This window comes from Castor canadensis, chromosome 7 (assembly GCF_047511655.1).
Source record: "Castor canadensis chromosome 7, mCasCan1.hap1v2, whole genome shotgun sequence".
NCBI classification, from domain to species: Eukaryota; Metazoa; Chordata; class Mammalia; order Rodentia; family Castoridae; genus Castor; species Castor canadensis.
Genome location: NC_133392.1, coordinates 130,512,303 through 130,525,730, shown reverse-complemented (window position 1 = coordinate 130,525,730; position 13,428 = coordinate 130,512,303). Strand labels below are relative to the sequence as shown.

Sequence of the window (13,428 nt, the reverse complement as noted above, 5' to 3'; positions counted from 1 at the left end):
GTTCTAAACTTGGCCAATGTTTTCCACGAAGCTGCGGTCTTCCTCAGGACTACAGTTCCCAGGATGCCAAGCTCGAGGCCAAAGTTTATTGGTGGCTTCTCCTGGGACTCCTGCGTGGTGGCAGAAACTAGAGCCAATAGAAAGAAAGGGTAGCCCCCAGACAGCAATCCTGAAGCCGGAGGCGGGTTCTTCCTAGGTTCCGTCTCCTACTCCTTCCGCCCGCCCACCGAGGCAGCACTGTGACTGACCGAGCGGCGGGAGCGAGGTGGGTCGCGGCTGGGCCGAGGTCGTGGGGGGGAGGAGGACGCGACTTCGCGGGCCACTCTGAGCACGGTCCCTTCCCTCTTGCCGAGGAGTTGGAGGTTGCTGCTCTCCTTGGCGGACACAGTGGGTGGCAGAGGGGCCCCGTGGTTCCTCCGCGCTGACCTCTGTCCCTTCTCCCGGCCCGCGCGGCCAGGCAGCTGGCCCCACCCCGCCCTTTTTTTGGCCTCTGAGTACTCCAGACCCCTGCCACTGACCTTGCCTTTGGGGTCAGCCTCGTCCTCTTCCACCCTCCAGCCCCAAGCCCACCGGCGTCTCTGAACCAGTTCCTGCCTCCCAGAACGCTGTGCCCTTGGGCTCCTCCTTCAGTTCTCCCGGCCCTCAGCGCACCACCGTTTCTGGGCCCTGGACTTCTTGACCCCTGTGATTGCATCCCTTGCCCCTTCCGCCTGACCATCTCCTCGGACCCTCTGACTCCTGCGGTCCTCTGTTTCTGACCCGTTATTTGACTCTCTTGTACAATTCCCTGTTCTCAACACCTTGTCCCTGGTCTTTGCAAGTTCTTCAGCCACCACTACCGCCCCCCCCCCACCGCCCCAGTGTCCCCTTTACTTGACCCCCAGACCTGGAACTTTAACCCTGCAAACCACATTCCATCTCTGGCCACCAACCTAGGCCCTTGGCCTTCATCATCCGTGATCATCAACCCATCTTCTTGCCTTGCTTTTGTTAGACCTGGCCCCTTATCCGCTGCCTGAACGCCTTCCACTCTTGCTCTCCCTGTGCTGCTGAGTCCCTAGGAAGACAAGCCCAATTAGGCCCCACATCCCATTCTTCCTCCTTCCCCCATCTCAGAAATGTGATATGAACGTGACTGTATTTTAGCTGCACTGCTTTTTCAGTGGCTGGGGGCTTGTGCACTGATACATCCTGCAGGTCCTAGGTCAGATACCACCTCTTCCACGAAGATGCTCGTCATTGAGAGAGATATTATCTGAACTCCTGTGCACTGTTTTTCTTTCTTTTCTTTTTTGTGTCCTTCCTTTTCTCCCTCCAGTACTAGTGTAATGATTGAAAGCCCTGACTTCGAAGTGACTGCATAGACCCGAGTTCTGCTTACTGCATGCTCTTGGGCAAACTATTTAATTCTCTGAGCTTCGGTTTCTTCATCTCTAAAATAAGGATGAAAAATGAATAGTTGTAAAACTGAAATGAGATAATTCATATATAATGCTTAGTTCTGGGTCTAGCACTTTGTATGAGCTTTTAAAATGTTAACTCTTACTGGCTCCTGTATAAAATGTGCCAGTTGCTCTGGGAGGAGGAGTTGGTACAGAGGGACTGAGGCACTGTCCCTGTTCCCTGCAACTTAACCTTCTAAATGATAGTTTCTGGAGTTCATGGTCTATTTTACTACTTTGTATCATAAGTTTCTTGAGCATGGTAATCATAATCCTAAATCATTCTTTACTCTTACACTAACTCAGCATTCAGCCCTTGGTAGAGCCTGACCTCGATAAATTATAGGTTCTCAGAAGAGCAGTTTTAGAAATGAGTGGAATCCTGTAGCTCATTGCATAAAGATACTAGAGTCCTAGGTGGGGTGACAAGTGAAGCAAGATCATATTCATTTCACTTACTTGTTTAAAAAACATTTGAGCACCCAGCCTTGTGCTGCAAAGAATTACTGTGATGACCCAGTCCCTTTCCTTATAAATGACTAGTGGAAACAGGTATTTGTATATCACTGTAAAGGCAACCACAGCATTCTGTGGACAGAGAAAGTAGGCACCAATAACGAGATTGCTGAGAAATAGTGGGTGAGAGTAGACACAAGTAAGCATAACATGGGTTATGGAGGCCAGTCTGGCCTTGCTTTAGTCAGTTGACTCAACAGCTATTTATTAAGGATCTATAATACATGCCTGCCACTGCTTTTAGGGGTGCGGGTTACTTTAGTGAATAAAAGTAAATAAAAATCCCAGTTCTGATGGAACTATGCTTAATGGAGAGATAAACAATAAATAATAGACAAATAAATAGGAAGTCAGTAAAATGTGCTATGGGGCACGGCAACTAGGAGTGGGAGTGGGAGTGGGGAGAGTCAGGGTAAAGTGAATTTAAATCAAAGAATATTTTCTGATGTTTACTGGCAGTTTTGAAAGAGAAACAAGCCTATTATTTTTCATATTGCTTATCTAAATTCTTCAAGAAACATTAATAGGGATTGGTAAATGATAATTCATATCCTATTGTTTTGTTTGTTTTTTGAGATAGTGTCTTGCTATGTTTTGTAGCCCAGACTGGCCTGAAACTTGAGATTTTCCTGCCTTAGCTTCCAGAATGCTGGGATTATACCCAGCATGAACCACAACACTCTTTCTATTGTTGTAAAGTTTTATTGGAACACAGTCATACTTACTCCTTTATGTGTCTTTGCTGCCTTTATGGTACAGTGACAGAGTTGAGTAGTTATAACACTGATCCTATGACCCTAAATATTTGCTAAATACTCATCATCTGACCCTTTTTGAAAAGTTTGCTGACCTCCACTCCTTAAAGAGTTGAGGTTCTGTCTGTATTTCACATTTTAGGAGATTATATATAGTCTTGTAGTATTTTTAAATTAAAACTTTTTTTCTTTCCTAAAAAGGTAATTTAAAGGATCTTTTTGATTCTTGTATTCTTCACAGGACCAGGACATGGATATTTTCCCCCTGTACTGGCGATTGAACCCAGGATCTTAAGCATGCTAGGCAAGCATTCCATCATTTAAGCCACACCCAAACCCTTTTGTTTTCGAGAAGGCCTCACTACCTTTTTGCCTGGGCTCTCTATCCTCCTGCCTCCTCCTCCTGAGTAGTTAGAATTACAGGCATGTGCCACCATGCCTGATTTGTTTTTAACAATTGTTATAGTAGCCACCATTTGCTGAAGAACTAGTATGTTTCACATTCTTTGTTGAATGTATTATAGGTACTTTCTCTAATACAGAGTCCTACAGTGTAGGCAGGTTTCACAACTTTGATGAACTTTGGTGATGAGTGAGTTGAGGCTCAAAGTGGGAGTGGCTGAATAATCGGGCAAGGAGTAGTTGCAGAATTATAAAGATCATCTATATCACAATTGGAATCCTACCCTAAATTTAGTCATGGTCCCTTTGACTTTTTCCCCCCAAATGCTTGCTGAACAAGAAGGAATCACTAATCTTTCATTGTCTGTCATCATTGTTCTATCATAGTCAGTACTTCCTTCGCTCATCTCTTTGTTCCTGTCATTCTAGACAGCATCCTTACCAGCTCACTCTGCTTTTTATTGTTTAAGGCCCAGAGAAAATGCTACTACTTTTGGCTTCTCAGAAGTACTTTTTCTTTCTTCCTTTCCTGTCCTTGGCTATAGGAACCAAAGAGGCCTGTGCCTCTTAACAATCATTCACTGATTGTTAAGCCAGTTATACTGATTGTATAAGCCAGCCCATTGCTGGGTACCTATGAGTTTACTTGTGTGGTGGTGGTGGTGGGAGAGGTGAGGAGTGTGGTTTGTGTATCAGTGTGTAATCTCTGTGTAGATGTCATGAGAGTGTGACTGTGTATGGTATGAAAGTATGGTTTTATGTATGGTGTGTGAATATGTAGCTATATGTGTTGTATGTACCTATATATGTGGGAAGGCTGTATGGTATATGTGGTATGTATGCATGTGGTTGTGCATATGTGGCTGTGTGTGGTATGAATGTGCATGTGGTTTGTATGGTGTGTGTATGGCTGTGTGTGACTGTGTGGTATGAGAGCATGACAGTGTGTTTAACATATGTGAGTATGGCTTTGTCATGTAAGAATGTGGCTCTGTGTGGTATGTCTACATGAGACCATGTATGTGTATGTGTGTGTGTGTTTGTGTGTGTGTGTGTGAGATGTTTAAGAGTAGTGGAAGTGGACACTGACCAATCAGAACAGATACAACTCAGACCTGTAGTAGGTCTTGGAGGTCTAGATATTAACCCTTCAGTTGCTAGATTTTGGTGAGGTGTGGAGAAGGTTGGGATGACAGAACAGTTAAAAATGTTCAGAGTTGGGTCTTGTAAGCTAGGAGATCCTTAGACACTGTTGTGATCATTTTGAAAGCAGCAAACAGACTCTTTTAAGGAAGATTTTCTTTTTAAAGATGAAACAAAAATTTTAGTTAACTTACAGTTAGGCAGAGAAATCGAATTCATCACCAAATGAAAGCTACTTTACTTATAAATTATAATTTATACTGTCATTGTTTAGTTGTTTTAAGAAGAGTGACATTATTCAAATTACACAGGTACAGTCTGTTAGTGGTGGGCAAAGCTGGTGTCTTCTTTTTGTGCTGGGTGTAGCTTTAAATTCCTGTGAAACTTTGTCATTTGAAAGTTAGTAAATAAAGGCTTTCTATACAACTTTTCCAGTTAATTGAGATTATTCCTGACAGATTGTTCCATGGGGAAGGTGTATACTCCTTTAGCCAGAATGAAAGATTTCCTGTGGTCCAGTCTGACCCAAGGATTATAAAGGTGTTGAACATTTGTGTTCATTCTCAGGACTCAGAGATGGGCAGTGAGAAGGAGCAGAGTCCAGAACCATACCTGCATGAGGAAGGGGAAGGGGGTAAGCCTTGGAGAGTGGATGGCTCAGAGGGTTCTCAGATCCTGCCTGGGAAGGAGTATGGGCAGGAGAGCCTGTCGAAGGGGCCACAAGGAACACATCAAAAAAAGCCATGGCAGAAAGTCACTGCTCCAGCTGTGGGGCCAAGGGACCCCATTGCTTATTCAAGGCCCAGGACAGATGAGAAGCCCTTTGTATGTGCCCAGTGTGGCAAAACCTTCAACAATACCTCTAACCTGAGAACACACCAGCGGATCCACACTGGTGAGAAGCCATACAAGTGTTCTGAATGTGGCAAGAGCTTCTCAAGAAGTTCTAACCGCATCCGACATGAGCGGATCCACCTGGAAGAGAAGCACTACAAATGCCCCAAGTGTCAAGAGAGCTTTAGGCGGCGCTCAGACCTCACCACACACCAGCAAGATCACCTGGGCAAGCGACCATACCGCTGTGACATCTGTGGCAAGAGCTTTAGCCAGAGTGCCACACTGGCTGTGCATCACCGGACCCACCTGGAGCCAGCACCCTACATATGCTGTGAGTGTGGAAAGAGCTTCAGCAACAGTTCTAGCTTTGGGGTGCACCACCGCACTCATACAGGAGAAAGGCCTTATGAGTGCACTGAATGTGGGCGGACTTTCAGTGATATCTCCAACTTTGGGGCACATCAGAGGACCCACAGAGGGGAGAAGCCCTACCGGTGCACTCTGTGTGGGAAACACTTCTCACGCAGCTCGAACCTTATCCGCCATCAGAAAACACACTTGGGCGAGCAGACTGGGAAAGATTCCAGCTAAAGAGGAACTCCGCTTAGCGAGTAAGGGAGAAAGAGTGCAACTCCTCACCCTAGTGGAGGAAGAAGGCTTTAGGATCTGCCGTTGCCAACTTGACTGCAAACCCTTCATCCCACTTAGATTACCTGTTGCCTCTGAAGCCAGGCTCTCCAAGAGGTCCTGAGAAGGGACTCTGAGTAAAAATCCTTGCCTCCTCCCAGGAAGTTTATTGCCTTGGAAAGTCAAGAGGACCCAATCTTGACTTCATCCCCTTGAGGGTAAAAGAAAGAAGGGTGGATTCAGAGCATGATTGTTTCCTTGGGGCAGCAGTCCACTAGCCTCTGAGGAAGTGCCTGTGAGCTGGTGTCACTGTCTAAAGAACCTCCAAATTGTCTATGAACTGCTTAGGGCACACTGTAGTGGCCTGCTAGTTCCACATGCTGTGCCCCAACCCAAGTCAACTTCTAGAGCTCTAGGCTGGGAGGAATGGCTCATTTAATGGAAGGGCCTCTTTGGTCTGAGAAGAGGTTTGAGGTCCTGCCTTAGGAATGAAAGGGAAGCCCTCAGGGATCCACGATCCAGGGACCTTCATTCTCCCCCATGTTTGTTACCCTACCCCAACCTCATTGTTTCCCCAGAGTGATTACCAGTAAAACCCTTCAATGAAAAGGACCTGTGTACTTATTTGGGGAAATGGGGAGATGATTCTAGTACAGCCATTCTGAAAGGGAGTTGAATTTCAAGAAAGACTGATGGCTGCTCTGAAAAGCAAAGGAAGGTAGGCTGAGTCTGTGGAGTCTTTTAGTAGGTGAGGGAAAGGAAAGGAAGTAACATTGAGTATTTACTATATGCTGTCAGTTCTACTGGTTACATTTCATTCTTCAACTCATTTAGTTGTCACAGCAGCCTTTAAGGGTATAAGATGAGGAAACAAGTGAGGAGGGTGAAGTCACACAGCAGGCATGATATGGAGCCAGTTTAAACTTGGGTCTCTGTGGCTCCCAGCTGATATTCTTTTTGCTATATTCATGTTGTTGACCCGGAAGAAAGAGGAGCCACTTAGGAGGTTAGCCTGGAGAAAGGAGCCAGTGTGGCATTTTCTTTTATTGGAGGGCGGGTGGTACTGTGTTTTGAACTCTGTTTCATGCTTGCTAGGTAGTATTCTACCACTTGAGCCACATCCCTAGTCCTTTTGCTTTAGTTTTATTTTTTAGAGAGGGTCTTGTGCTTTTGTCTGGGCTGGCCTCCTACCCCCACCTAAGCATCTGGTATTATAGGTGTGCACCACCACACCCACCTTGTTCTCAAGAAAGAGCCTTATTAATTTTTTTGCCGAGGCTAGCCCCAAATTGTAGCCTTCCTGTCTTTGCCTTCTGAGTAGCTGAAATTACAGGCATGTGTCACTACAGGCACTACCACAGCTGGCCCTCAGTGTGGCCTCTTGACATGGCCCTGAGCAATTCTTTCTGGGGGTGGGGGGGGATTAGTACCAATTGTGAGAACCTTTTCAACTTTATTGATAGGGTTCTTTGTCTGTGGTTAGGAAAAATGGCAGTCACAGAGTAGGGGTGAGGAACGGGATAAGATGAGAGAAATCTAACACCTCCAGTGAGAGTTTGCCTTTAGTAGCAACAGTTTAGTTCCCAAGGGACAGTAGGGGATCATGCCTAGTTTCCTGTTCTTCTGGTTTAGGACTGGGTTCAAATGACAGATTCCAATGTGTTTTTTACATGGAGGGTTTTTTGGTTTTTTTGGTGGGACGAGTTTGAACTCAGGGCTTCAAGCTACTGCTTAAGGCATGCCTCCAGTCCATTTTGCCCTGGTTATTTTGGAGATGGAGTCTCACAAACTATTTGCCTGGGCTGGCCTCAAACCATGATCCTCCCAATCTCAGCCTCCCAAGTAGCTAAGATTACAGGCATGAGCCACCAGTGCCTGGCTGGTTACTGTTTGCCCAGCTTTCATTTAACAAATATAAAACATCCCTTTCTATCGTTCTCATCAGTTTGGTGCCCTGCCTTCCAGGGTAAGGGGCTCCTTTGATTTGTAGTCAATTGGTAGAAGGTGATTCTGCTACCAGACTTGGAACTAATACCACCTATGACCTGACCTATCAGACGGGGACCCTCTTCCTACTATCTCTTATCTTCATACTATTTCTTAAGGTAGTAATGTTCCTACTTTTAAGGTAAGAAAATTCTTACCTTCAAAATAGTAGGTTAATTGATCTGACCTACTGGCAGAGATGGGATTTATGTATATATGTCTGATCCCAAAGCCAAGTTGTTCATTGCGTTCACTACAAAGCTAGGTCTGCTTGTCCCATTCCGGTCCAAAATTGTATCAGAAAGCTTGGTTCGATTCTTCCAGACCTGGAGCTATAGAGACAATTGTGACTTTGGGAGTCTGCTGACAGTCAGGACTGGGACCAATGTACCAGGCACCTGATTTGATCTTGGGACAGGACTTCCCAATCAATCTCATTTGCCATTTTTTTAAAGTGTATGTTGCATTATTTCCAACATGCACGTATGGTACTTTGATTAAATTCATCCCCTTTATTACTCTTTTTTTATACCCTGTCCCCCTTTTTTGATCTAGTTCATAGGTTAGGGTTTCTGTGTTGGTCATTGCTTTTGAGTTCTAATTAGTCCATTTATTCTCTCTCTGATTTCTATTTTTAAGTTCCTTTATTTTCTCCATTCCCTTTTTCTTTTCTTCCTTCTTCCCCTGCCCTGTCCTTCCCTTCCTCTCTCTTCCTCCCATATGAATACTGACAAGACAATGTGGCCCCTGAATTCTTTAGTGCAGGAAATCAACAATTAGGCCCAGAGTTACAATGCAGGATAATAGATGTCATTACAATTGTGTCCAGAGTACCAGAGGAGCCTAGAGGAAGGCCTTAAATTGGCCTGTAGTGGACTGTGAGGCCTAGAAGTGAATAAGACATAGTCTTTACTATAAAGAACTCCGAGGAAGCGAAACTCTTCTGAACAAAGTGCTGAGGGTAACAGTGGGAATGGCTAACTCTAGAGGCAAGGGAGGCTGAGAAGAGATTGGATTTAGTCTTGAAGCATTAGTGAGTGTTTACTAAGTAAAGAAAAGTGGAAGATTATTTCAGGTGACAGAGAAGGCTGTTTTAGGGAACAATGAAACATTTGATGTAGTTATTGAGTGTGCTGTGTGAGGAAGACGAGCTGGTGAGGTAGTTAGGCCAGACCATGAAAAGTGTTGAATCTAGGTAAGAAATTTTGGATTGTGAACAATAGAGATTTTTTATTTATTAATTTTTGCAGTGGTGGGGATCAAACCAAGGGCCTTGTGCATGCTAGGCAAGTACTCTACTGCTGAGCTACATTTCCAGACCCAGGAAAATAGAGAATTTTAAAGTAGGGGAATGACAGAATAACATTCCTCTTTTAGGAAGAATACTGAGTCTAGTGTAGAGAATGAAATAAAAGGGGGATCAAGTAATTCGGGAAGTGCTATATGTGTAAGCCATGTGCCATCTGGGCCCTCCATGTCCACAAAGGGCTCTGTGATCACCTCAGAGCTTGCCAGTTCCACAGAACAATAAATTGAAATCCTCCATGTAATTTTTACAGATTAATGGGATTTTATGACCTCTTGATTTCTTCTTGCCTGAGGTTCCTTTGATCTATACAAGTTTTCTCCATTTTGTCTCCATTATTCCTGTCATAGAACTCAGCACTTTCATCAGCTTTCTCAAGAAATTCTGTCAGGGCTGGTGGAGTGGCTCGAGTGGTTGAGTGCCTGCCTCCCAAGGGCGAGGCCCTGAGTTCAAGCCCCAGTACTTCCCCCACGCTTCCAAAAAAAAGAAAGAAATGTGAAAAAAGAGAAAAAAATTCTGTCAAACCAAGTACCTTGTAAATTTAGAATCCCTTCTAGAGACTGGGAGTCTTGAAGATAGGGAACACATCATAGCATGTAACTAGCTTCCTTTTCTCTCTTGCCATTTGTCATTACTCCTCCCTCGTTGATTGACACAAGAAGACTGGTATATTTTACTATAGATAATATCTTAATCATCAAAGATCATGTACATTTCCAAAGTTTGGATGTCTCTTACAGTTGATAATGTTTTATATTAAATATCACATAAAAAAATAAGGCGATAATGTCAGCAAGATGATGGATTAGGACGTCCCAGCTCCAGTTCCTCCCAGAGACACTGACTTAACAATATACAGGCCAAAATACCTTTATGAGAACTCTAGAGTTCTTCCAGAGTTAGTTTTCAATAGCCAGGACAGCACAAAGCCAAGAAGAACCACACTAAAATGGGTGAGAAGATTGCCATTTCCCTAAGCCAACACAGCTTAGTTTGGGTCACAGATTCTTCCTTGAAGGAAAAAGAAGAGTGGCACATGCCTCCAGTGTTCTGACTTTTCAAAGGACTACCCAAGGAACTGGCTCCTCTTTCCACCTTCTTGGAATGCTAATGGACTTGGGGCCACTGAAAGCAAGCTTGACTTATCACTGGAGGGCCTACAACATAGTAGACAGGTAAGCTTGTTTAAAAGAAGGCTCCTGACTGCAGCTCCTCTCTCAGGATGGAGGGAGAAGAGTAGAGCATGTGCCCAGTATTCCACCTTTTTTGGGAAGTTGCCAAGAGAGTGTCTGATTGGGGATGCTGATGAAGAGTCACATAATTTGAATGCCTGGGAGTCCCTAAGTACAAAGGAGAATAGAGGGGCTTGCTGTGGTAGTACCAGAGAACCTGTAGTACTGCAGACAGACACCAGAGGGAGCAAGAGATTGTATGAGCCTGACAAACTGGCAAACCTCTAATTGGAAAATTACAAGCACAAACCCAAAGAAGATACATTCCCCAAAAGAATTCAGAGACACCCATAATTTAGCTGGTGTGATTATTGAAGGTCTTCACCTGTATGAAACCGGTCTGTTAAAAGTCAGAAAAATGATAAGAGTAATAGAGGGGATGAATTTGATCAAAGTACATTATATACATGTATGAAATATTACGATGAAACCCACAATGAAGCAGTTAATATATGCTAATGAAAAATGAAAAAATCAGAAAAATGGCAGGGTGTGGTGGTTCACACCTGTAATCTCAGCTACTCAGGAGGCAAAGGCAGGAGGATGGTGAGTTTGAGGCCAGCATGGGCAATGTTAGTGAGGCCCTATCTCAAAAATAAAATACAAAAAAAAATTTAAAAATTATGCATGAATAATATGAGAATATCAAGATAGAAACTATTTTTAAAAAATGAAAATTTCTGAAATGGAAAGTTTTAGTAATTGAATTGAAAAATTCACTAGAAGTCTTCAATAGCCCAAAGGTTTCTTTTGTTTGATCAAACAAAAGAATCAGCAAACTCAAAGACAGGTCATTTGAAATGATTGGATCAGAAGAACACAAAGTAAAAGAATGAAAAAAAGTGAAGAAATCGTAAGAGATTTCTTAGGATTAAGGGATCAGTGCCTGCATTATGAAAATTTCATAAAGAGAAAAGAAATAGAAAAGGGCAGAGAGCTTATTTGAAGAAATAATGGTCCCAGACTTCCCAAATCTAAGGGCAGAAATGAATATCCAAATCCAAGAAGTTTAGGGAACTCCAAGTAAGATTAACCAAAGAGGCCCACACTAAGAAATACTGCAATCAAAATATCCACAGACAAAGAATTAGATGCCAGTGGCTCATGACTGTAATACTAACTACTTGGGAGGCGGAGATCTGGAAGCTCATAGTTTGAGGCCATTCTGAGAAAAAAGTGAGATCCTGCCTCAACAGATAGCTGGGTGTGGTGGCACATGCCTGTCTTCTTAGCTACATAGGAAGTGTAAGATTGTGGTCCAGGCTGACCCAGGCACAAATGCAAGACCCTATCCCCTAAATAACTAAAGTATAAAGGACTGGGGGCGTGGCTCAAGTGGTAGAGTGCCTGCCTAGCTAGTGCTGTAAGTTTGAACCCCAGTACCACCACCAAAAAAAAAAAAAAAAATCTTGAAACTAATTTAAGAAAATCGTCACATACAAGGGAGCTCATGAGGGAATTTATCAGCAGAAAATTTACAGGACAGAAGAGAGTACAATGATATATTCAAAATGCTGAAGAAAAAACCCCAGCACAACAAGAATACTACATCTGTCAAACTTCCTTTAAAAGTGGAGATACTGGGTGCTGATGGTTCACTCCTATAATTCTAGCTACTAAGGAGGTAGAGATCAGGAGAATCATGGTTCAAGGCCAGCCTGGTAAATAGTTTGAGAGACCCTATTTTGGAAATACCCAATACAAAAAAGGGTTGGCAGAGTGACTCAATTAAGAGTGCCTGCTTAACAAGCATGAGCCCTAAGTTCAAACCCCAGTACCACAAAAAAAAAAAGAAAAGGTTTTCTAAGATTAAAAACTGAGGGATTTTACCATCACTAGGCCTGAATTAAAAGAAATGTTAAAGGGAGTCCTCAAATTGAAACAGAAGGACATAATAACAAAAGCACACAAAAATATACTTCTCACTGGTAAAGGCAAATACATAGACAATAGACTACTATAATGTTGAACTGATGGTATATAAGTTGCTCTTAATTTTGATTTAGAATTTGACAGAGAAAAACATTAAAAATAACTATAACTATAGCAGACAAAATATAAAATGATATAATTTGTGACATTGATAACAAGGTGGTGGGGAGGTAAAGGAGTAGAGATTTTGTATAAGATTAAAGTTATCAGCTTAAAATGGATTGCTGCAACTGTAAGATGTTTTATGTAACCACAAAGAAAAAAACGTATAGAAATGCATGGAAGAAAATGAGAAAAGAACTGAGGTGTGCCAATCACACCTCAATCAATGAAACACAAAGGCAGCAAAAGAAGAAAATGGGGACAATACTACTATGAGACAGACAAAAATAATAAAATGGCAATATAAGTACTTTCCCATCAGTAATTATTTTACTATAAATGGATTAATCTCTAATCAAAAGATACAGAGTAGCCAAATGGATTAAAACACACACACATACAAGTTTGGATTTCTGGTTCCACATGTAAAGAATTTGGAAGTCACCATTTTGTCCTAACAATAAGTTAGCAATTCTCCTTACATTCATAAGAGAAGTGGGATCACAGGCAAATCATTGCCCATAGGATAGAGAGACAAGACAGTGGATAGAGAATTATAACACACTGGAACAAAAATAACTGTGGGAATCAGTGCCAGGGGAGCAGGACTTAAACTATGATTGTTTTTGGAAAGTAGATGTGAGCAAGCCTGATAGTTAAAAGATCCAGGGGGACCTTGTCAAATATGAGGGCACACATTTGTGAGTTTAACCAGGAGCTTTACCCTGGTGGGGTTGGGAGGGGAGTGGGGAGGGAATCCCATTGCATTTCTGGCAGGGGGAGAGAAAAAGAACCATTTTGAAACATGCCAGAGCACTCAGTTCTTAACAGTTAAGTCTGTCCTTACAAGAAACTAGTTAACCAAAGTCTAACTTGATGGGATTTTTGTCAGAGATTACCATGGGGGGACGGAAACACCCAACTCAAGTTATCCAAACATTTTTTTTTTTCTTTCTTTTTTGAGACGAGGTCTCACTAGGTATCCCAGGCTGACTTGAAACTTGACATGTAGCCCAGGCTGGCCTCAAACTTGCAATACTCCTGCCTCAGCCTCTCAAGTGATGCACCACCATACAAGGCATGTACCACCATTCCCGGCTCAGTTATTCACATTTAATGCTGAGAAGCTAGAAGCCTTTCTCTTGAGA

General features: G+C 43.0%; 1 protein-coding gene across 1 annotated transcript; it reads left to right on the top strand.

The window, feature by feature from the left end:
* Positions 1-159: 159 nt before the first annotated feature.
* On the top strand, positions 160-6,341 carry Znf691 (zinc finger protein 691). Its single transcript, XM_020186172.2, has 2 exons — positions 160-265; positions 4,826-6,341. The coding sequence occupies exon 2, from the start codon at positions 4,835-4,837 to the stop codon at positions 5,684-5,686; it is 852 nt and encodes a 283-aa protein (XP_020041761.1). The 5' UTR covers positions 160-265; positions 4,826-4,834; the 3' UTR covers positions 5,687-6,341.
* Positions 6,342-13,428: the final 7,087 nt, after the last annotated feature.

Excerpts from the sequence above, each read along its gene's own strand:
- Znf691 (XM_020186172.2), top strand. The coding sequence starts at position 4,835 with ATGGGCAGTGAGAAGGAGCAGAGTCCAGAACCATACCTGCATGAGGAA.